The sequence below is a fragment of the Microcaecilia unicolor genome, chromosome 3 (genome assembly GCF_901765095.1).
Source record: "Microcaecilia unicolor chromosome 3, aMicUni1.1, whole genome shotgun sequence".
NCBI lineage: Eukaryota > Metazoa > Chordata > Amphibia > Gymnophiona > Siphonopidae > Microcaecilia > Microcaecilia unicolor.
The window spans coordinates 487,767,653-487,792,194 of record NC_044033.1 but is presented as its reverse complement, the minus strand read 5'-3'; the positions used below and the strand labels follow the sequence as shown (position 1 = coordinate 487,792,194).

The window sequence follows — 24,542 nt, the reverse complement described above, 5'->3', positions numbered from 1 at the left end:
AATCTTATCAAGGTGAATACAGAAGCTCTTTGTAATCATCTCAGTGGTGACCAAACAGTATTTTTTTTTGTGGGGGTGGGGGGTGGGGAAGGAAAGCAGCCTCAATTACCTAAACAGTTTAAGTGACAGAGGGTGGAATGGGGGTGGGGAGAGCTGTTCCCAATTCAGTATTAATGGGTAGCCCAGCTACACCAGTTATTAGAGTGGGAACTTAGCCCCAATAAAGCGGGTGCAAGTTTGGAACAAGCACAATTTCTAGATTTTCCCTTTAGACATTTACTCTGGATTACAATTGGAGGTCAGCTTTCTAGAATTCGAAATGACAACCACTTGATGAGACATTTACTGGGTATTTGTTTCAAGGTGTGTAAACATTATGGAAATGGGATCAGGGTCTCTTCCTTCTCCAAATCCAATATGAATCAATATTTGCAGTAGGGAGGGAAAGCTGTATTTTCTTTCTCTGGGAGCAAGCAGGTTTGATACTTTTAGATCTTCAGGAGCAGTATCATCTGCTTTCCAGAGACCCTTTTCCTTATTTGCAGGTCAAGCACTTGTGTTTTCTCAAAATTGGTTGCAGGAGGACCCTGAGGAAACAGAACACCTTGCAAACTTGTGGGTAGCTATTCAATATGTCCACCATGCAGCAATACAAAAGGGAGAAAGTACAATACCACCACTAATTTGGCTTGAGTATAAAGATCTGAGCAGAGAGACAGAGCTCTATAATGTGAGATGTTCCTAAGAAGGCTTTTAACAGTTTTGCTAATGAAAATTAAACACCTTAATAAAGTGGTGGCAGCACCACTATAAATACTGAAGTTGAGGCTACCTGCAAGGGAAAATGTTAGTAATGGACCAACTACTTGAAATTATTCTGCTGTCTAACATGATCCAACTGAAGAGTGTCAGATTACTGGGAAGAAGGGGAAATAGAGATGTGCTTCATACAAAATATATTCTGAGCAAACTACTTTTTAAATTTGTTATACTGCCAAATTCATATCAAGATGGTTTACAAAATACCAGTAGATATAGCAGAATAATGTACAAGTGTTACAGAGAGAACAGGCCACTGGGGAAGAGAAGAAATTGAAACTCGTTATATATGGCATACTTGTTTTGTTTTAGTAAACACAATTGCAACATTTTTTCTGTAATATATACAGTTACTGTACAACAAGTTACTACAACTAATATTTCACTAAACAAGTCCTCAGCAAGGTGTAACTTCTATTATCTGTAAGTATGTACACTAAGATCACCATTAATTTGTGCAAGGCTATACCCTAGCTTTCATCTGAAGTACAGTATTTTAATGCACTATCTTTGAGCAAAGGCAGCAGGTGGTTTAGTGGTTAAACATACTGGAACCTAAGAGACCAGGGTTCAGATCCTGCTTGTTTGGCATTGCCTAAGCTATCTGGAAAAGAGCTAATTAAAAACATTTTATCTGTTTAAATGCCAGAACAAAACAAAATAAAACTCACCCTAGCTGCTCTAGAAATAGAATTTGGAGAGTTCAGACAGATAAGCTGGCCAAGGATGCGCTTCACTTCTTCTGATCCTGCTGTGACCTGGCTCTCTGCAACACACAAAATTTAATTATATACAGTTATTTAAATGTAGTAATATTAGATTGTGTTTTTATACATTGAGATTTGATGTTAACGTACAGTTACACACAAAATGCAACTTTTAATTACCACTTCCAGAACAAGCACTGTTTTTACATTATAAACACATTTATATTCATACAAAGCTTAAAATAAAAATACTGTGTTATTTACTATGGGAAATAATTTCAATTTATAGAATTCTACATGCTCAAGTTATGTGGCAATAGCTGTTTGGAACTTAACCTAGTACACTGATAGTACTAGGGCTGCATTTTGATTAAACTTTTTTAACTGTGAGTAATCGAATGATTAAAGGACCAATATCTCCAGTCCTCAAACTTTCTCTCCTTCCTCCCTCTCTCCCACTGTCCAGCATCTCTCCATCTCTCTCCCCCCTTTCCTCCTATCTGCCCACTCCCACTCCTCCAGGTCCAATATCTCTCTTTCTTTCTTCCCTCCCCCACTTCACCCCACGGTCCATAATTACATTACATTAGTGTGAATTATATTCTGCTGTCAACTCTCAGGGCAAGATGCATCAACCAAATGTAAAAGAATCTAAAACGTAAAAGTGCTTACTGAATTTTGAAAAACGAAGAATGCACTAAAAACACACCTCAGAAATGTTCGGTGCGGTATTCAAAACTCGGATGCATCAAAATTTCGCTAATCTGGTGCAATCCCCTGTAGCGGAGTAGGAAACGCATGCACACAGAGGTGAGAGGCGCTGCGTCGGCCCGGTAAGACAGAGGGGGGCCCGGTGGAGGGGGGGAGCGGCGGCAACAACCTTGGGGGGGGGGGGGGCGGCGGGAGGCGGAGCTGGGGAGAAAGAGAGGAGAAGAGAGGAAGGGAGGAGGGGGCAGCTTAAAGTTTTGATTTTTGGGAAGCGGGGAGCAGCGGCGACCTCGGGCGGGGGGAGGGGGCAAGGCCGTCCATAAAGGACGCTCCTGACGAGCGCCGTTGCCCCCTCCCGATCCTTTTTTTCCCTTTGCGATTTTTTTTTTGTTTTGACATTTAAGTAGCTTTCCAGTAGCTTTCCAGCGTTAGGGCAAGTGGAAAACTTTAGTGCATCTCATTTCAATAGGGTTTCTACACAATTTGCTCATCTGCATTCCGTTTTCGTTTTCTGCTACCGTCGTCGGAAATTGGGCTTTAATGCATGCCAGGGTAGGAAAACTGTTCGTTAAAGGCTCGTTGAAGCCTCATTTAGTTTAGTGCATCTTGCCCTCAGTTCTACGTGGATTACATTTTTAGAGAAGCTGGGCAGTCACCAGGAACATACAACAGTAGTAGCAAAATAAGTAACATTTTGAGCATAACGCAAAGATCTAATATAACAACAACACTTAAAGCAATATAATATCATTACTTTAAAATATAATTCAATAGCATTCAGGACAAATTTCCTAAATAATTGTGTCTTGAGACTGCTTCTGAATTGCATGTAGACGGCTGCAGATAAATCAAGAAACTGAAAAGCAGTACTTCTATTGCAAACTCTGGTGTATGTTCAAAGGCCTCCTGGGAAAGCTCTTATGTCCTACATGCAATACAGATCACATGACAAGCGCTGATCAGGAGAGAATGCAAAAATGAAATGGGAAAGCAAGCATTTACCTGGCTGTGAATGTGGTTGGATTTGCACATAAGGATGTACCAAGAGTTCAGGAATAGATATTCTCTGTTTGTAATTTCTCACCAAACATTTCTATGACCAAAACAAAACAATAGTTGGAAAATAATAACCAGCTCACACTAGTGGACTAAGTAACAGAAAAGAATGCGTAGTATATAGTATTAACAGTTTGGAACACAGTGGAATAATGCTGAACATCCGAAATCTCTCTCTGAAATATCTTTAAAAAAGAAAGAAAAAGAAAAAAAAGAACATCTTAAGTGATCAAGAGAGTGAGCACCCTATAGTGGATTAAGAAAGGACAAAAGGTGGCTCATTAGAGTCTAACATTTTGTTTCTTTTTTAAACTTTATACCATCCCTGCTCCAAGTACTTCATAATACATCCTCTTATGTTAAAAGCAGCTGTTGAATGATGGGAAACGTACATTGTGCAGCCATCATTCAACAGCAGGCCTTTCAGCTAGAACTAACACCATAAGAACTATTTGCAAAACACTCCCCCCCCACCCTTCTCCAGAACTATTCTGCTTTCTACTGCCATGCATCTCAGCTAGTTTGAGATGTACAGTGCCCAAACGCCCTTCTCATTCTTACAAGATTGCAAGAACTGCATAGGAGTTTGGGCACTGCTTGCTTTGAAGTTATTGCAAGCAAAGTTAGAGTTGCGCTGCTTGAACCTAGTAGAGGCTCAATGGTAAGAAAGGCAGGTGAAGGTTAAGGTTAGCTAGAATGAAGGAAAGGGTATATGGGGAAGTGAACTTAGCTTTATTTGAAGTGCCACCAAGTATACCAGGGAAACAGGGCTAGCTGAATCATTGGAGGGTACCCAGTTTATATTAATGGAGCTCCTTTCCTTTTCCAGGCCTAGACTACAGGCTGCCAATGCAGAAGTGACTAGACTGAACACAAAAGAAATCTTAAACAATTTAAAATTTGTAGTTTTCAGTGGCAGTATCTCCAAATGAACTAATATTGCATGTACCATGACAGTACTGAACTTCACTCCTAAGCCAGGATATGTCAGACATGATCTCGGTCTCTCATGTTTGCTGCTAGTGCTTTCCTAATTACTTCCATTCAACTAAAGAGTTTCCTTCTGGAGTTGATAGAATCTAATATATGACACACTTGGAAAATTGTATATTTTTTTTTTATTAAGCCAGTTGCACCCAAGACAATTAGGAATATTTTTGAATATTTTTGCTACATGCTCCTGGTCTACAATTGTGTATATTGGTACTTGAAGATCTTCTTTCTCCATGCAATGTACAGAATAGTTGCTTGATACTGACAATTATTAATGTTATTCTTCTTAAGGTCTGATACTGTTGATAGCATGTTGGTCTCTTGGTAGCCTGTTGAGGAGAGCTTGCCAATCTAGGAGTATGTCTGAGTGTCCGATGGCCTACCCATATCTATTTGCATGTGTGTAAACAGATGCATATGGATTAAGCAACAGCTTTAAGAACAACCTATGAACCACAGCTGGCAGGAAAGCCAAGCCCTGCCATGATCAGAGGAGCAATGCCACCACCAAAAAAGTAGCAGTGTACAAACAGGGGATCAATACCTGCTAGCATAGAAGCCCTGTTGTAACTGCAGTGAGAAATGGAGGAACCAATGTGAAATGAAGCTGTGAAAGAAACGGGAGTGGGAGAATACAAGGGGGCAAAGGAGGGAAAGACAAGGAGTACAGCTAAGGTAAAGAATACCTATATGACCAGAACCACATACACCCTTCTGACCAAGAGAATCTCATACACAGAAACCCTCCAATGCTAAAGATGAGGCTCAATTTACATAAACACAATATTAAACATTCCAGTGTTAACAAGGATGCCACCTCTGTGGGACACCACTTTACAAAACCAGAACACTGCATCAATGATCTTATGGTATGAATACTAAAAGGAAATTTTAGGACAATCTAGGAATGTAAGACCTTTGAAGTCAAAATAATGAAATATCTTGACACCTAACAGATAGGACTTAAAGATCTGGGCTTTCTATCCCACTATAAACCATAAAATTCTACTTTGTCACTCTATTATCAGCCATCCATCTCTCCCTGTTTCTCACCTAACCTACCCCTCTCTCTTCCTGTGAGACTGTTAATGGAATACTTTTATGTTTCACTTATATATTCTGATATATGTCAACATTTGCTTATTTCTGATCTGAAGAAGAAGAAGAAGAGTTACATTTGAAAGCTAATCGAAAAATGTATTGTTAGTCCAACAAAAAAGGTATCTTATTTTCTTTTCTGTGTTTTGATTTATTTCTATATATTACCTTTAAAAGTGGACTAACATGGGATGGGATCCAAGATGGCGATCGGGTAGGACGCATGGATGGAACGCTCTCTTCTTATACTAACTAAATTACTTATTACCTGCTGAAATGCCTAAGAGAAAAGGTAAACCAAAGGGACTTCCCCTCCCAAGGCAACAACCTGTCTCTGCTGGTCAACTTTCCATCGCAGCGTATATGGTGTCCACACCGACGAGCAAATCCTTAGCCGCGACCGGGAAGAGTCCTGGCTTGGAGGGCGAGACTTCGCTCAGCCCATTAGGCCCAACTACTCCCCCACCGCCACAACCCGACGGTGTCAGAGTTCCGAGTGCGGAAAGCGATAACTCGAAGGGGCGGCAGATCCCGTCGAGGGAAATGGCGTCAGCTGCTATCGAAGAGGTGGGGGAAAGATCACCAATAGGCATATTTTCAAAGCACTTTGGGAGGCTAAGTTCCATAGGTTTCTATGGAACTTTGGGAGGCTAAGTGCTTTGAAAATAAGCCTCCAAGCGTGGCAGGAAGAGAAACATCAATGGAGGGGAGCCAGAATGCTGACTCCGGTGAGGAAACTTCATTGCAAGCCATGAAAATACAACCTTTGGTGAAACCCCAAGAGGTAACTCTGGAATCTATATGGTCAGCGCTTGAGGCAATGCATAAGGTTTGTACTGTGTTTATTTCTGCCTCTTTGAACTTTACAACGCAAGAAATAAAAGATAAATTTGAAATTATTTCCTCTAAACATGTAACTTTGGAAGGAGATTTGGCCAAAATAAAGGAGCAACAATCACAGATGGTAGGAGATCGAATGTTATATAATAGAAAAATTGAAAACTTGGAGAACTCAGTGAGGAATTTAAATATCCGGATGTTAAATTTTCCTCAGACAAATTATATGTCTGCTAGAGAAATGTTTAATAAATTCCTGAAAGAAATATTCAAATATCCAGAACAATCTCTTCCTCCATTACAAAAAATATATTACCTAGGAGTTAAAAAGAAGTCACAGTTGACCTCTCCACAAGGAGTATTGGACCAACGAGAGGTTTCTTCTGAGACCTTGGATTTGTCAGGTTTTTTAGAGCAAACTACAGAAGAAATTAAAACACGAGCAACTGTAATTGTTACATTTGTGTTTTTGCAAGATAAAGAAGCGATGCTCCGTTTATACTTCAAAAATATTAAACCTGAATTTCTGGGAAGTAAAGTACTAATCTTTCCCGATATCTCCCGCTGGACACAATATAGAAGGAAGAAATTTTTGGAAATGAGACAAAGAACTCTGTTGATTAGTGCTTCCTTTCAGCTGAGATTTCCCTGCAAGTGTTGGATTACTTTTAAAGAAAATAGATATATATTCTATGAGCCAGAACAGTTGTGTGCCTTTTTGGATATGCAAGATACCAAGAAGACTGACCGATAGAATTAGTTGGACTAAAGATATAGGATAACCACCTACTCATATTTCCTTGTTATAATTTTGTTGTTAAAAATTCAACTTCCAGTGTTGAAACCTTGGATCCCCCATTTTTGTGGACTATAAAGACCCAATATTCTTTCTTGTATAAATATGATTTCTTTGTGTTTTGAAACATAGTAGGCTTATGTAATATTGGTATATCCGTCAAAGATTTATGTCTTTGTAATTATGAAAAATTAATAAAGAAATTAAACATAAAAGTGGACTAACATGGCTACTACACCACTTTACTGAAAGAGTAAAAAAAAAAATTGATTCCCTTCTACTTGTTCTACACCACTCAGGATTTTGAAGACCTCAGTCATATCTTCCCTCAGCTGTATCTTTTTTCAAGCTGAAGAGCCCTAACCTCTTTAGCCTTTCCTCCTATGAGAGGACTTCCATTCCCTTTATCATGTTGGTCGCTCTTCTTTGGAGCTTTTCTAATTCCACTATATCTTTTTGAGATATGGCAACCAGAACTGAACGCAATTACTCAAGGTGAGATCACATCAGGGAACGATATAGAGGCATTATGGTATTCTTGGTCTTATTTACCATCCCTTTCCTAATAATTCCTAGCATCCTGTATGTTTTTTTGGATGCCACCTCACACAGGACAGAAGATTTCAGCATATTGTCTACAACAGTGTTTCCCCAAGTCCAGTCCTGGAGTACTCCTTGCCAGTCAGATTTTCAGGATATCCACAAAGAATATGCATGAACTTGATTTACATACACTGTCTCCATTATATGCAAATCTCTTTCATATATATTCATTGTGGATATTCTGAAAACTTGGAAAACACTGGTCTACAATGACACCTCGCATTAACTATGATTCGGATTATTCTTCCCAAAGTGCATCACTGCATTTGTTTACATTAAATTTCATTTGCCATTTGGACGCTCAGTCTTCCAATTTCCTAAAGTCTTCCTACAACTTTTCACAGTCCAAATGTGTTTTAACAACCTTGAATATTTTTGTGTCATCTGCAAATTTAATCACCTCACTAGAAAGTATTTTGGACTTTCTGTGTTAGTTCATTAGTTCAACAAGTATTTTGGACTTGGTATTTCCACCCTCTATAAGGTTGTCTTCTAACCTATTAAAGGATTTTAAGAAATAGCTGCTGACTTATCATTGCTGCTTTGTGTGTGTGGTATATTTGGATTCCAGCATTTGGACCTATTGTTGTTTATGTATTGCAATAATCAAGACATGTAGTAATGTGGCAATAGAGAAGAGAGAGTTGACCTGACTGATGAAGTATGCGCAAATTGAGCAGAATTGGCAAAGAGCCCCAAATCATCACTGTATGATATATGAGACCTGAGGCTGAAAAGAGAGCAATTGATTGATGAACATGCTGAGATATTTAAAGAGAAGAAAAAGTAATTTGGTTACCCAGAAGGGTAGAGGTCAAAGAAGGGCAACACCAACTGCTAGTGATCCAGCAAGCAATTGTTTTTGTGGAAATTCAAAACAAGGCGGTGATCATGAAGCTAACTAGCAGCTGCATTGAGAGATGATCGGAGCCTCCTAAGGTCATGCGTTTGGGAGAGCAGTTGAGCTCGCCATCGCATTGCTGGTATTCAACTACCTCACCACCTGGATGAGCCAAATTCAAGACCCCTAATGACGCTTTTATAGCGAAACATGAGCATGTTGGGTCCTGGTCGTATGGTGGAATACCAAAAGAATATGAAAGAGTGAAACTCTAAAAAGAAGTGCAATAATGATTTCAAAAAAATATATATATCTGGAACATTAGATATTGTTAACAGTGAAGATGGACATCTTGGATATTTATGACTGACATCATCATTGACTGCTCATGATTTATCACTGATATTATGATGGTCTGTTGGAAGAAAGAATATTATTACTCCACAAGCTGATGATTTTGATTCATTGAAAGTGATTTGGAGGAAGGTTGCTCTGGTGGGAGACTTCAGAGCACTGGATTGATAAGTGACTAAAAGAACTATGATCACATATTGATGCAAAATATCGCCAGATATATGTTATTTAATGTTGTATTGTAATAGTATTTTGGAGAATTGTGTGCAATTTTAAATGTGTTGGTGAATGTGAGTGTGTATGGATAGGTTTGGTGTAACTATGGGTTAAGGGAATGGATTTAATTTTAGGAAGATTATATTGACTCATTAATAAAGAAATTAAAAAAAAAAAGTTTAAACGGTTACTAGAGAGTAATTTGTAGTATAAAAAATGATATAGTGGAATTATAAAAGGATTAGAGAAGGGTGACAAAAATGACAAAGGGGAAGGAAAGGCTAAAGTGGCTAGGGCTCTTCAGCTTGGAAAAAAGACAGCTGAGGGGAGATATGATAGAGGTCTATAAAATAATGAGTGGAGTGGAACGGGTAGAGGTGAATCGCTTGTTTACTCTTTCCAAAAATACTAGGGCTAGGGGCCATGCAATAAAGCTACAAATTAGTAAATTTAAAACAAATCGGAGAAAATATTTCTTAACTCAACGTGTAATTAAACTCTGGAATTTGTTGCCAAAGAATGTGATAAAAGCAGTTAGTTAGCAGGGTTTATAAGAGATATGGATAGCTTCATAAAAGAAAAGTCCATAAGCCATTATTAAGATGGACTTGGGAAAATCCACTGCTTATTTCTAGGGTAACCAGCATAAAATGTATTCTACTGTTTTGGGATCTTGCCAGGTACTTGTAACATGGATTGGCCATTGTCAGAAACAGGATGTTGGGCTTGATGGACCTTCGGTCTGCCCTAGTAAGGCAACATCTATGTAAGGCCTAAAATGGTCCCAAAATGAGCTGATAAGAAAAGTGACAAAAATCACAAAAGACAACCTCTCCCCCCCAAAACAAACAAACAAACAAACAAACAAACAACCCACAACCTTAACTAGGGCAAGCCACTGGAAATAAAAACCACAAGACATCAATAAGACTTACACATTATTTTAAATTTTGTCTAATGTAAGCACCAAGGCAACCAGCTCTGTGCAAAGTGAAGGACCAAGGGGGCCCAACGCAACAGTAGCAGGCAGAAGGAGGCATACATGGACAGTCAGACTCTCAAAAATTCTGTAAAAATTGCTGGCGAAAAGTTCCTGTGTGGGGTACATCTGATTACGCTACCCATGTTTGAAGATTCATCTATTCTGTTTGTCCTAAGAGAAACACCTATTACAGGTGAGAAGCAATGCTTTTTCCACCAAAACTGGCTCACAGATAAATGGGTGTCAAGTTTAGGTTTGCTCATTGATGTAAATATCAGGCCCTCATTTACTTTTCTGCCATACCCTTTCCCTTCTTAAGTATCTCTTAACCCTTCCTTCTCAGTGGAGCAGACAACTCTCTCACACATTTCTCTTTCAAATGTTCTTGGGAGGGTTTTTATCCTTAATCTAGGTTTTATGATGAGTTTCTTTTTCAATCTTCCAGCTTCTCAAAGCTCATGCTCTTTTCTAGTCATTTCATGCAGACTTCTTTTCCATTGTTTGTAAGACGTCCTCTTACCCTTTATAGTGTTTTTCAATTCCATTTACCATGCCAGCAGTCGCTTATTTATTTTACATGCAGGTACAATGGGGTATATCCCTGTCCCTGGAGGGCTCACAATCTAAGTTTGTACCTGAGGCAAGATCACAAAGACAAGCAGTGGGATTTGAACTGGCCACCTCTGGCTGTCATGACAGGTGCTCTAACCAGTAGACCACTCCTCCACTCCTTGTAATACATGATATAGATTTGGTCTAACACTCTATAACAACCATCACCACCAGAAACAAAATGAGACTCTTGTCCACACCCATTAATCTATCAGGAACAGCATCTAAATGTCTGTAGACAATTTAAATGTCTTCAAACAAGACTAATAATGTCTAACTGGAGACTACTCTTCCTATAAGCTATCCAACACAAATACTTATACTTGAAGGTACAACATTTCAATGGCTTTCAAGCTTGCAGATGGTATATCAGAAATAAAATAAAATAAACATAAACATCCATTGTCCAGAAGCAGCCCAGTCAAAGAAAATATAAGGAATGCCAGCAAAGCTAAACAAAACACACCATCTCTGTTGGTAGATTGGTCCACACAGCAGGGCAAAATGGAAGTATGACGTGAGGACCAAGTTGCTTCTGTGCATATGGTATCCAACAAAGCAGACTTCAGGACAGCCACAATAGCTGCAGTGGCACCAGTCTGATGGAGATTTTACTTTGTGGTTAGGAGTACCAGTTTGTTAATAACAGAATTGAAATCCAAAATGTAGCTAGTTTGGTAATGTGCATTTGGCTACTCGAACTAACTCTGTTGGGATTTAAAGACGACAAACAGCTGTGTAGATTTTCTGATGGTTTCAGTTCTTTTGAGGTAGAGAGTGACACCCTTTTTGCAGTCCAGAGGTGTGTGGAGGAGTAGCCTAATAATTAGTGCAATGGGCTGAGAACCTGGGTTTGATTCCCACTACAGCTCCTTGTGACTCTGGGCAAATCACTTAACCCTGGTTGGTAGTTTTCAAGCAGTAACCAAGATATCTTAAATAGGCACTGGGAGTCATATCCACAGTGTTGGGACTAGTAACTTAAATTTGGATGAAAAAGGGAGTCCTTGTTCAACTGTTTGCCCTGGAATTTGTAGTATGGAGTGTTGCCAAGATTTGGGTTTCTGCCAAGTACTTGTGACCTGGCTTGGCCACTGTTTGGAAAACAGGATACTAGGCTAGATGGACCATTGGTCTGACCCAGTATGGCTACTCTTATGTTATATGTTATGTTAAATGATCAGCGATGGAAATATTTGAAGTAGAGAGAAAGGGATTATTTGATCTTGAGATGAACGCGTGACTCTCTACATAGGAGTTAAAGCCTGTGGACAGACAGGGTTGAGGATACTGGATAGACATCAAATCCTTACAACAGTGCTGTACACTGGACATAAAGAGATAGTCCTTGCTCGACAGAGCTTGCAATCTAATTAGGACAAACAGGACAAATAGGAGATAAGGGAATTACTAAGGTGGGAATTATAAAACACTAGTAAAAAAGGCCCGTTTCGGAAACAAATGAAACGGGCACTAGCCAGGTTTTCCTCGTAGTGTGTATGTTAGAGTGAGTGTGTGTGTGAGAGTGACTGTGTGTGAGAGAGAGATTGAGTGCTTGTGTATCTGTGTTTGAGTGTGTGTGTTTCAGAATGACTGTGTGCGAGCGCATATGTTGGACACAGTGAGTGACAGAGACAGAGTTTTCCGAGAGCTACAGTGTGTTTGACAGAGCGTCTGGTTACTTACCCCCCCCCCATTCGTACTTTTCCCTTTTGTTGGGCCCCCTCCTTTTCCTCCCTCTTTTCCCCTCTCTTGCCTTCCCCCTCCCCATCTCTACTGAGTGAGTGTGTGCCCCTCCCTCCCTACCTGCTTTTCCTTCTGTTAAGCAGTTCTGTCTTCCTTCCCTAATGTCCTCCTCCTCCATGCCAGCATTCTGACTTCCTTCCCTGATTTCCTCCTCCTCCATGCCAGCATACCCTCCCAGGCAGAGTTGACCCTGTTGCTATGAGATTAGGTTGTGTGTGTTGATGTCGGTTACCGAGGGTGGCTCCGGGATCTCGGTGCAAGTTGTGTTTGTGTGATGCTCTCTTTACCGCCCCGCCGTCATCGCTTACCGAGGGGGGCTCGGGATCTCCGTCCAAGTTGTGTATGTGCGACGCTGTTTGTTCCGCCCTGCCGTCGACGTCATCGCGTGGTGACGTGAGGGCGGAGCTACACGTCCCTCTTCGTCGTTCCGCCCTCTCTCCTGCTTTTGGCTACTGATTGGCTCCTTGAATGTGCTCCGCCCTCAACATCATTACGTTTGACGCGAGGGCGGGGCCCACAGACTGTGTTTCTGCTGCTTCAGAGCTTCGAACAAACGAACTGGCTTCATTGACGTCAGTGGTCAATGGAACGTTGAGAGTGCTTTTTATGTCCAGATGGGGCGTGGCCTAGGGCGCAGATGGGCGTGGCTGAGTGCGGGAGTCCGAATAGCCTAGGTCAGGAGCCACAGTTGGAGTGAGGTGAGCTTCAGAACGTCTGAGGGGGATTCAGAATGTCTGAGGGGGATTTTATTTATATATATAAATACTGAACAAGTGAGTAAGGGTTAGGAGTTAAAAGCAGCATCAAAAAGACACCTGCACTGGATCTGCACTATAAGTACAAAATACATTCTGCACTGAAGCAGTTTGTTCATAAAATATGCCAGCCCATTATGCTGGTGTATCTGCATTGAGAGATCTTACAACTGCACTGGCACAGGATAAGGCTTGTCAGCACTAATATTCCCTCTGATCATGCCAAGCATAGACCTGCACAATAATCTCCTTCAAGATGTCAGCACTGATGTATTTGAGCTTATACAGAGCTTTGGAAGGAACCTTAGCAATTTTTTTCATGTCAGGCCTGTGTGAGTGTTCAGATGGCTGTGATTTGGACCTGGGAACATCCAAGGAGCTACCAAATTTGGGAAGATCCCTGGACTTCCTTTGTGGCTGAACTCGAAATCACAATGCAAGAAGGTACATGCAACTTCTATCAAAAAAGGCTTGCTAGAATGTGCAGTCTGTCGATTTCTGCACGGACAATGCTCTGCTCTCATCTTTCTGGGCATGCAAAAACCCCTTTTCTGCTTTATAGTGATTGTGGAGCCAATTCAAGTGATCCTTTAGAGCTTGTGTAGTCAGCCTGGTTGTGAACTAAATCCAAACAGATTAAGTAGGTATCAGTTCTGGATCTTTCCCCCCTCCCCCTGAGGAGAAACCTTAACTTGATCTGGGACATTTCCAATAAAAATAAATTAAAAGTAAAAGGTATTTATGTATTTTTAAGAGACAATGAAAGACAACATCAGAAACACAGAAGAAAGCTTTCTTTTCATATCTGTTCTGTGGAACAGAAAACAAACTGAGGTCCTCAGGAACCTGCTGGGTACTATCGGATGGTGTCACCCACCTGTGTAACTGACTCAATCCTGTTTGTTGATAGAAGGCAATTTATTTCCATAAAGCAGGGGGGGGGGGTTCTTTGCTCCCATTGAAAATTTTTAGGTGTGATAAAACAAATACATTTTCTATGATTCTATACAATTAAGAAGTGTTCTTAATGGTAAAAGTCTTCTGTGATATTTGGCCTGCTCCATTTTCTTGAAATGTCATCTAAAAACTTCAGGTGCAGTTAAATGAACATGACAAAAAGGTACATTTGGTAGCAGTTTGACCTTCAGGAAATAAAGAACCATTATATAAGCCCAGTTTAGTTGGTTCACTCCTCCCTTTACGGTATAGGGAGCTTACTGAAGATTTGGTTGGGTTTTTTTTTTTTTTTGCTCTTGATAGAATCTTGTTAAATTGTTCAAAAATAAAAAATGCTATAAACACTCCAAACTAGGTTGATAATTTTAATCTAAATGAAAGGACGGAGACTTCGTTGAAAGCTTGCTGTAGCCATGGCTACAACTAAAATTTCATCTTCAATTCTTGGGGTAGAACTGAAAAATATAATTATTAAGACACCCACTGTTAACCATATTCTTTCCTCCAGCAATTTCTAACAGACAGGATGCTACCAAACAAGGAATTCAAATTCAAAAGACAGAATCCTTCAAATTCACATTGTTTGAATATCTGACATTTTCCTACAAAAAAACTGCACTGATTTCCTGAAAAGGTTACCTTGAGTACATCCAGGAGATCTTTTTCTGGAATATCAGGGAATTCTATTTCATAACTGGGGTTAATTATTGCTTGTAGTTTAGAGAAATGATTTGTGATGTGCTGAAATGGAGTCCTTCCATACGCCATATAGTATAAAATGCAGCCCAAAGACCAAACATCACTTTTGCAACTTATCTAGGAGGGGAAAAAAAATCACTGTTATATATAAATGTTATTTTCTTTAAGAGCCTGAAGCTTGCTTTATAGGAGTAGCAGACTTGCTAATTACAGTTATGAATTAAGGAATAAAAAATTAAAGGTTACACCTATATTTTCAAGAACTTCCCCCCCCCCCAAAAAAAAAAAAAAAAAAAACACAATCACACAAAACTTCTTCAGATAATTTAGGTGGCATCAAGAATTCTTAGTCTTATTAGTTTACTAGTAAAACAGGCCCGTTTCTGACACAAATGAAACGGGCGCTAGCAAGGTTTTCCTCGGAGTGTGTATGTTTGAGAGAGAGAGAGAGAAAGTGTGTGTGTGAGAGAGAGAGAGAGAAAGTGTGTGTGTGTGTGAGAGAGAAAGTGTGTGTGAGAGATGGAGTGTGTGTGTGAGTGAGAGAGAGAATGAATGAGAGACAGAGTGCGTGTGTGTGTGTCAGAGAGAGAGTGTATGAGAGACAGAATGTATGTGTGTGTGAGAGAGAGACAGACACTGTGTGTGTGTGTGTGTGAGAGAGTGTGTAAGTGAGAGACAGAGAGAGTGAGAGTGTGTGTGTGTGGGGTTCCGAGTTCCATGACCCCCTCCTTCCCTCTCTCTCCTCCACTCTGAGGCAAAAAAATGAAGGCAGATAAAGACCATATTTTTATTTTTTTTTTTGTTACATTTGTACCCCGCGCTTTCCCACTCATGGCAGGCTCAATGCGGCTTACATGGGGCAATGGAGGGTTAAGTGACTTGCCCAGAGTCACAAGGAGCTGCCTGTGCCTGAAGTGGGAATCGAACTCAGTTCCTCAGGACCAAAGTCCACCACCCTAACCACTAGGCCTACCCAGTCTGCCTATCTATGCCATCTACTCTCTGTACAGGACAAGATGTAGCCACATGCTTCAAATCAGAAGTTGGAAGCTGGGTGGCACGAGGATGGGACCAGATGTACATGGTAAAAGGATGGCAGAACCGAATGAGATGAAGGGAGAGAAAATTCAGGCGAGAACAGGAGAAAGATGTTGGGGTCTTGCTGGAAGTTGGGGACAGAAAACTGGGGGGGGGGGGGGGGTGCAGAGAAAGAAAAAGCTAGGAATGGAGAGAGCCAAATATCTTGCTGGATAAGAGAACAGGAGGAGAAAGAAAGGGAAGGCTAGGAGGAGGGAGAGAAAACCAAGTGTTGTCCACCTTTGAGACAAGCAGAGAAAGCTGGGTGTTGAACCGGTCAGGGTAGGGAGGTTAGAGATAGTGTGAACTGGAGACAGTGGGACCTGAAAAGTTATACTGCTGGTAAGTGTGCCTGAAGGGTGTGTGGGAAAAGTCAGGCTTGGGGCAAGGAGAAACCAGACTACTTGTAACTTTGGAATGTAGATCTTCTCCTTCATAAAAAGTATGCAGAATTTTTATTTTGCAAACATTTTAAATAGAATTCTTCTCTGTACTAATATAATGTACTACGTATGTAGCCATGATCACAAATTAAAATTTGCTTCAGCAGAAGTTCAAGCAAGCATGACAGATACATGTAAAACAAATATAAAAACAATTGAAGGGTGAACTCAACAACAAAAGCACGGTTATATATCATCAAATGCACATCAAAGCTCAGAAATATGTGAAATAAAATGTACTGGGAAAAACTGAAAAGAAAACCTAGGGAGAAGACTAGGTGGTGAAATGAATCCAAAAAAAGTTAGTCATGAAAAGTTTTAAGTAGAATTTTATACACACACTATAGCTGGAGACAAACCCTTTGGCTCAAATGTTCAATAAACCTATACAGGAAAAATATACTGACAAGTAACATGTAACTTTAAATTTGGACAGTCAGTGGTCAAACAGTTAAATGTCATTCCTGGGAATTTTAATTTCAATGGAAGGACTGAAATCGGATGAACTGGGTAAGGAGGGTGTATTTCCAAACTAAACACCAACCCTCAAAAGCAAAAACTATTCTTATGTTTGGCTGAAGAAAAATCAAAATAAGAAAAATAACATTTCAGTAAGTTAGTTCAGGGGGAGGAATGCTGGCTTCGGCCTAACCCCTGGTAAGCCTTTCCTCAGCTGAGAGGTTCCCAGCTCTACCACCGGCTGCCTTTCAGGTGCTGTGGAGGACTTGCAGCTCATCTGCATATCCTGCCTTCTCCGGGGTGACTCCCAGGTCCACTCTGATCCACTCAGGGCCTCAGCTCTAGGTAGGTGCCAGCGCTCCCACCAGGTGCTGTGGAGGACTTGCAGCCCTTCTGCATTTCCTCACAGCTGTATCCGGGGTGACTCCCAGGTCCACCCCGATCTTCCCAGAGCCCTCGCTCCAAGTGCCCAGGGTTTCCAGGTGCTTTTTTGCTAGGATCAGGCGACCCTCAGGGGGAGGAATGCTGGCTTCGGCCTAACCCCTAGTAAGCCTTTCCTCAGCTGAGAGGTGCCCAGCTCTACCACCGGCTGCCTTTCAGGTGCTGTGGAGGACTTGCAGCTCATCTGCACATCTTGCCTTCTCCGGGGTGACTCCCATGTCCACTCCGATCCACTCAGGGCCTCAGCTCTAGGTGCCGTGCGCCGTTCTCTTTACATTAATTTTTCTCCCAGTTACTATATAAACTAAAAGACTCTTTTATATTAGGCTAATATCCTTAATACTGTAGCAAGTTTTAAATTATTGAAAAACTCAAAAACACTAAGATGGAGTCAGCAGTCCAGCAGCGAGAGGGGTGCTATCCAGTCTTTGCATTGAGTGTCACATGTATGATCATCTCCCAGTTGGTGAGATGTCATATGTGTGTGCCCGATGCAAAGAGCGCCTAGCTCTTAGAGAGCATGTCCGTTCTCTTGAGGCTAGAGTAGCAGACTTGATGGAGCCGAGGGAGACAGAGCGGTACATAGAGGAGACCTACAGGGATGTTGTAGAGAAGTCCCACCTCCAGTCTGGTAGCTCTTGTGCCACCTTGGAGGAGGGAGGTCTTCTAGAAGGAGAGCATCACCCTGATGAAGTAGGAAGTACTCCTGTAGGTAGGACCTGCCCACCAGGGGATGTACTATCCTCTCGCACCGAGGATATGTCTCCGAGTGTTGCCTGGGAGGGAAACGTTAGGACAACTGTTGTAGTTGGTGATTCGATCATTAGGCATACTGATAGCGGGGTGGCTGGTGGACGTGAGGATCGCCTGGTGACTTGCCTGCCTGGTGTGAAGGTGGCGGACCTCACACGTCACCTAGATAGGATTTTAGATAGTGCTGGGGAGGAGTCGGCTGTCTTGGTACATGTGGGTACCAATGACATAGGAAAATGTGGGAGAGAGGTTCTGGAAGCCAAATTTAGGCTCTTAGGTAGAAAGCTCAAATCCAGATCCTCTAGGGTAGCATTTTCTGAAATGCTACCTGTTCCACGCGCAGGGCCCAAGAGACAGGCAGAGCTCTGGAGTCTCAATGCGTGGATGAGACGATGGTGCAGGGAGGAGGGTTTTAGATTTGTTAGGAACTGGGCAACATTCTGAGGAAGGGGGAGCCTATTCCGAAAGGATGAGCTCCACCTTAACCAGGGTGGGACCAGGCTGCTGGCATCGGCATTTAAAAAGGAGATGGGGGAAGCTTTTAAACTAGAAATGGGGGGAAGGCCGACAGTCGCTCAAAAGCGCATGGTTCGGGATAAGGTATCTTGCAAGGATATTTCACAAACAGGGAAGATAGGGTTTCTGGATAGTGAGGTTGCACAACAGACAAGTGGTAGGTCAGGTGCCCTTAAATACAACTAAAGATCAGACAAAAGATGGCAAATCAATAGTGTCAAGTACTAAGCATCATGCAAATAGGAACAAACAAAATACTCTGAAATGTCTATATGCAAAAGCTAGGAGTCTAAGAAATAAGATGGGAAAGTTGGAATATATTGCAGTTAATGAAAAATTGGATATAACAGGCATTACTGAGACCTGGTGGAAGGAGGATAACCAGTGGGACACTGTCATACCGAGGTACAAAGTATATCGTAGCGATAGGGTGGACCGGACTAGTGGAGGGGTAGCATTGTACATTAACGAGAGCCTTGACTCAGATAGATTACAAATTCAGCAGGACACAAATCACACCTTTGAATCATTGTGGGTTGAAATTCCATGTATAAAAGGGAAAAGGACGGTGATAGGAGTGTACTACCGTCCGCCTCGCCAGGTAGACACAGAAATGATAAAAGAAATCAGAGATGCAAACAAAAAGGGCAATGTGATAATAATGGGTGACTTCAATTATCCAAATATAGACTGGGTAAATGTAACATCGGGACATGCTAGAGAGGTACAATTCCTTGATGAAATCAAGGACAGCTTTATGGAGCAGCTGGTGCAGGAGCCGACAAGAGAAGGAAAAATTCTAGACTTGGTCCTTAGTGGAGCGCATGATCTGGTGATGGACGTTATGGTACTGGGGCCGCTTGATAACAGTGATCATAATATGATCAGTTTTGATATCAACCTTGAAGTAACTTTACACAGGAAGTCAAATACGTTAGCGTTTAACTTTAAAAAAGGAGGCTATGATAAAATGAGAAGAATAATGGAAAAAAAAAAAAAACTTAGGGGGGCAACTGAGAGGGTAAAAACTGTACAACAGGAATGGAAGCTGTTCAAAAATACCATCCTGGAGGCCCAGGCCAAACATATTCCGCGAATAAGAAAAGAAAGACGGAAGTCCAAAAGACAGCTGGTATGGTTGAAAAGTGAGGTGAAGGAAGCTATTAGGGCTAAAAGAAAAGCCTTCAGAAAATGGAAGAAGGAACCGTCTGAAAAGAAGAAGAAGCATAAGGAGTGTCAAAGCAAATCAAGGCGCAGATAAAGAAGGCCAAGAGAGATTACAAAAAAAAAAAAAAAGATAGCATTAGAGGCAAAAAAACATAGTAAACATTTTTTTTCGGTATATTAAAAGCAGGAACCCGGCAAAAGAATCGGTTGGGCCGCTGGATAACTGAGGGGTAAAAGGGGCAATCAAGAAAGACAAAGACGTAGTGGAGAGATTGAATGAATTCTTTGCTTCAGTCTTCACCGAGGAAGATTTGTGGGATACCGGTGTCGGAAATGGTATTTCAAGCGGACGAGTCAGAGAAACTTACTGACTTCACGGTAAACCTGGAGGACGTACTGGGGCAATTCAGCAAACTGAAGAGCAGCAAATCTCCTGGACCGGATGGTATTCATCCTAGAGTACTTACAGAACTGAAAAATGAGCTTGCGGAGCTACTGCTAGTGATATGCATTTATCCTTAAAATCGAGCATGGTACCGGAAGATTGGATGGTGGCCAATGTAACGCCAATTTTCAAAAAAGGTTCCAGGGGAGATCCGGGAAATTATAGACAGGTGAGTCTGACATCGGTGCCGGGGAAAATGGTAGAGGCTATTAAAAACAAAATTACAGAGCACATCCAAGGACATGGATTACTGAGACCAAGTCAGCACGGCTTTTGTGTGGGAAAATCTTGCCTGACCAATTCTTTGAAGGAGTAAACAAACATGTGGACCAAGGGGAGCCGGTTGATAGTGTATCTGGATTTTCAAAAGGCGTTTGACAAGGTACCTCATGAAAGGCTACAGAGGAAATTGGAGGGTCATGGGATAGGAGGAAATGTCCTATTGTGGGATTAAAAACTGGCTGAAGGATAGGAAACAGAGGGTGGGGTTAAATGGGCAGTATTCACAATGGAGAAGGGTAGCTAGTGGGGTTCCTCAGGGGTCTGTGCCAGGACCACTGCTTTTTAATATATTTATAAATGATTTAGAGATGGGACTAACTAGCGAGGTAATTAAATTTGCTGATGACACAAAATTATTCAAAGTCGTTAACTCACGACAGGATTGTGAAAAATTACAGAAGGACCTTACGAGACTGGGAGGCTAAATGGCAGATGATGTTTAATGTGAGCAAGTGCAAGGTGATGCACATGGGAAAAAAGAACCCAAATTATAGCTACTTCATGCAAGGTTCCACGTTAGGAGTTACGGACCAAGAACGGGATCTGGGTGTCGTCGTCAATAATACACTGAAACCTTCTGCTCAGTGTGCTGCTGCGGCTAGGAAAGCTAATGTTGGGTATTATTAGGAAAGGTATGGAAAACAGGTGTGAGGATGTTATAATGCTGTTGTATCACTCCATGGTGCGACCGCACCTTGAGTATTGTGTTCAATTCTGGTCGCCGCATCTCGAGAAAGATATAGTAGAATTGGAAAAGGTGCAGCGAAGGGCAACTAAAATGATAGCGGGGATGGGACGACTTCCCTATGAAGAAAGACTAAGGAGGCTAGGGCTTTTCAGTTTGGAGAAGAGACGGCTGAGGGGAGACATGATAGAGGCATATAAAATAATGAGTGGAGTGGAACAGGTGGATGTGAAGCGTCTGTTCACGCTTTCCAAAAATACTAGGACTACGGGGCATGCGATGAAACTACAGTGTAGTAAATTTAAAACAAATCGGAGAAAATATTTCTTCACCCAACGCATAATTAAACTCTGAAATTCGTTACCAGAGAACGTGGTGAAGGCAGTTAGCTTGGCAGAGTTTAAAAAGGGGTTAGACGGTTTCCTAACGGACAAGTCCATAAACCACTTCTAAATGGACTCTGGAAAAATCCACAATTCCAGGAATAACATGTATAGAATGTTTGTACGTTTGGGAAGCTTGCCAGGTGCCCTTGGCCTGGATTGGCTGCTGTCGTGGACAGGATGCTGGGCTCGATGGACCCTTGGTCTTTTCCCAGTGTGGCATTACTTATGTACTTATATGTACTTATCTATTCAATATACTTAAAATTAAACTATACACATATCAACTCACTTCTGAAAGTCACATTTAAATTTAAAAATTAGCATGATCAAATTTAATTTGTAAAAAAAACAAGTGACATCCATATGATATCTTCAACAACAACAAAAAAAAAGCAATCTTTCTAAAGAATATTACCTTGGATCTTGATTCTTCATGAGAGGATATAACTTTGATTGCTTCAGGAGCCATGAAGTTAAGAGTACCAAACTGTTAGTGAAACAATAAATAAAATAGGTTACCAAATGTCAGACAGAACAAATCTCTTTCAAAGACCAAGTGAGCGAAATACTACAGTATCCACGCAAAATACACTACTGGGTTTTGCAGTATGAACTGAATGGGACTAGAAACTGTGCTTGTATCTAAAGTACCTGAAAGGTGGCCTTAAAACCAGACATGAGTGACCCATTTGGGCTCCTTCTCTAGCTCACATGCTGAAGAGCCCTCCTCGAATACATTCTCTCCCCCTGTTCCTGCCCCCTCTCCTCCAGAAGGTTCAGCATCTCTCCATTCCTCCCCCCTCCCCACCGCAGTCCTCCAAACTTACAGTTCTGTCACCAGCAGCAGCAATTAAGACAGGTTGCTTCTGGTCAGACCCAGAGCCACTTTCTGCTGCATCCCACCTCCTATGATGCAACTTACTCTTTCCATGTGGATGTGATGTGGCAAAAAGGATAGCCCCAGTGCCAGCCAGATGCAACCTGTATTAATTACTGCTGGAAATGGAACTGCAAGTTTGAAGGACCATGAGGGAAAGGGTGGAGGGGGGAAGAGAGAAATGCTGGACTATGGGATTTGGAGGGGGGGGGAGGAAGAAGAGAGAGAGAAAAGCTATACTGGATATGGGATAGGGACACAGAGGGGCAATGCTGGAAACAGACAAGAGGCTATCCAAGGACAGTGAAAAGTTTGGCCAAGAAATATGTTACATTTAATGCTAGATAGTGGCTTTTAGCTTCACCTATTGAGAATAATAAAAAGAGGTATTGCTTTGTGTGTTGCAATGTTCAACAATTTCAGAACTTATTGCTATTAACATCAAAAAGTACAGACAATACATGATTGCTTTTTGATGGTGCCTGAAGATAGCATTCAGCAAAAACTCGGAACTTCTTCCATTTATTTTTGGCTGGAGAAAGGAAATTTTATTTCCCCTAAATAATTCTCCTCATGCTCTGTGATTGGAGCTGGATCCTTATTTACATCTATCCTTTCTCTGGAACAATAAAGAAAAAGCCTACAGCAACCTGCATCAATTGGACCATCCAAGGATATCAGAAACAGAAACTCTAAAGTTCATACCTGCAATCCGTGAGTTAAAAAAATTTATTTTAACTACATAATCTACTTCTATGAATCTTTTAGATTCCTTAAAACTAAAGGAAACCTATGCACTGTCCCCAAGAATTTCACACGGAAGTGCTAAGTGCAGCCGTTTGTTTCTCTATTTGATGGAAGACTTTGATCTCATAGGCCTGGTCTGAATTTACAACTTTAAAAGGTCTGTTCTTTCAGCTATTAAAGCCTTAACCCTGCATTGCTAACTAGGAAGACTAACTAGGAAGACTGCTGATCTACAGGGTGTACTCCAAAGAGTGGATTGTAGCACTACCCAGTGAAATTTTGCCTAACTAGCTTCTGACTCAAAAATGTGTCATGAAAGCATCCCAGTGGTGTGTGGGAGAAGGCAAAAGTGCAAGAGGTCAAACACCTACATAACAGTACTTAAAAGATCACTTCATTGTCACACCAAAGCTACCCACAGCACCCCCAGACCACCCTTGGGAACTATAGGATTGGTGAATGCCAGATCAGCTGCAAAGAAATCCTCAGTGACCCATGCCATAAATGAACAGCATCTTGACATCCCAGGAATAAGTGAAACCTGGCTAGATGAAAGTGGGTGTTTGGCACTGGCTAAACTATGCCCAACAGGTTTCAACATCCAACATCAACCAAGACCAGGAAGACAGGGTGGAGGGGTATGATTCGGGTCACAATCAAAATGCGCAGAATATCCATCCCCCAGCTACATGGATCAGAATCTCTTTTAATCCAACTTGTAGAGGAGAAGCCAATCAGGCTGCTCATGATTTACAGAGCACCTCGTAACAACACATTATCTGTGCAAGAACTCCTAGACCTGATTACTCGAGTGACCCTGAATTACCCTAGGCTGGTGATCATGGGAGATTTCAATCTACACATAAAAACCCCAGATACCACCACAGTTGCCTTTCTGGACACAATGACAGCACTAGGATTTACACAAGTGATCAATTCTCCAACTGAAAAGGGTCACATACTAGACCTGGTATTCTACAAAGGGGTGGATATCCCAGAATTCTGGGATAACAGTATTGAAATGTTATTTTTGTTACATTTGTACCCCGCGCTTTCCCACTCATAGCAGCTCAATGCGGCTTACATATTGTATACAGGTACTACTTATTTGTACCTGGGGCAATGGAGCACATAAGCACTGCCACGCTGGGAAAAGACCAAAGGTCCATCAAGTCTAGCACTCTGTCTCCGACAGCGGCCAATCCAGGCCCCAAGAACCTGGCAAAAAAACCCAAAATTTAATAACGATCAATGGACTTTTCCTTCAGAAATCTATCCAGACCCCCTTTAAACTCAGCAAGGCCAGCTGCCATCACTACCTTCTCCGGCAATGAGTTCCAGAGTCTAACTACGCGCTGAGTAAAGAAAAACTTTCTCCGATTTGTTTTAAACCTACCACATTCTAATTTCATCTTGTGTCCCCTGGTTCTATTATTGTTAGAAAGCGTAAACAAACGCTTCACATCTGTCTGGTCTATCTCGCTC

General features: G+C 41.5%; 1 protein-coding gene across 1 annotated transcript in view; it reads right to left on the bottom strand.

The window, feature by feature from the left end:
* TTK (TTK protein kinase) overlaps positions 1 to 24,542 on the bottom strand; it is a 171,754-nt gene that overhangs the window by 7,736 nt on the left and 139,476 nt on the right. The window contains exons 18-21 of the mRNA XM_030199069.1: positions 21,849 to 21,920; positions 14,720 to 14,896; positions 3,237 to 3,327; positions 1,491 to 1,585 (exon numbers count right to left, since the gene is read on the bottom strand). Of these exons, the coding sequence (XP_030054929.1) occupies positions 1,491 to 1,585; positions 3,237 to 3,327; positions 14,720 to 14,896; positions 21,849 to 21,920 (435 nt within the window). The remainder of the gene's footprint in view (positions 1 to 1,490; positions 1,586 to 3,236; positions 3,328 to 14,719; positions 14,897 to 21,848; positions 21,921 to 24,542) is intronic.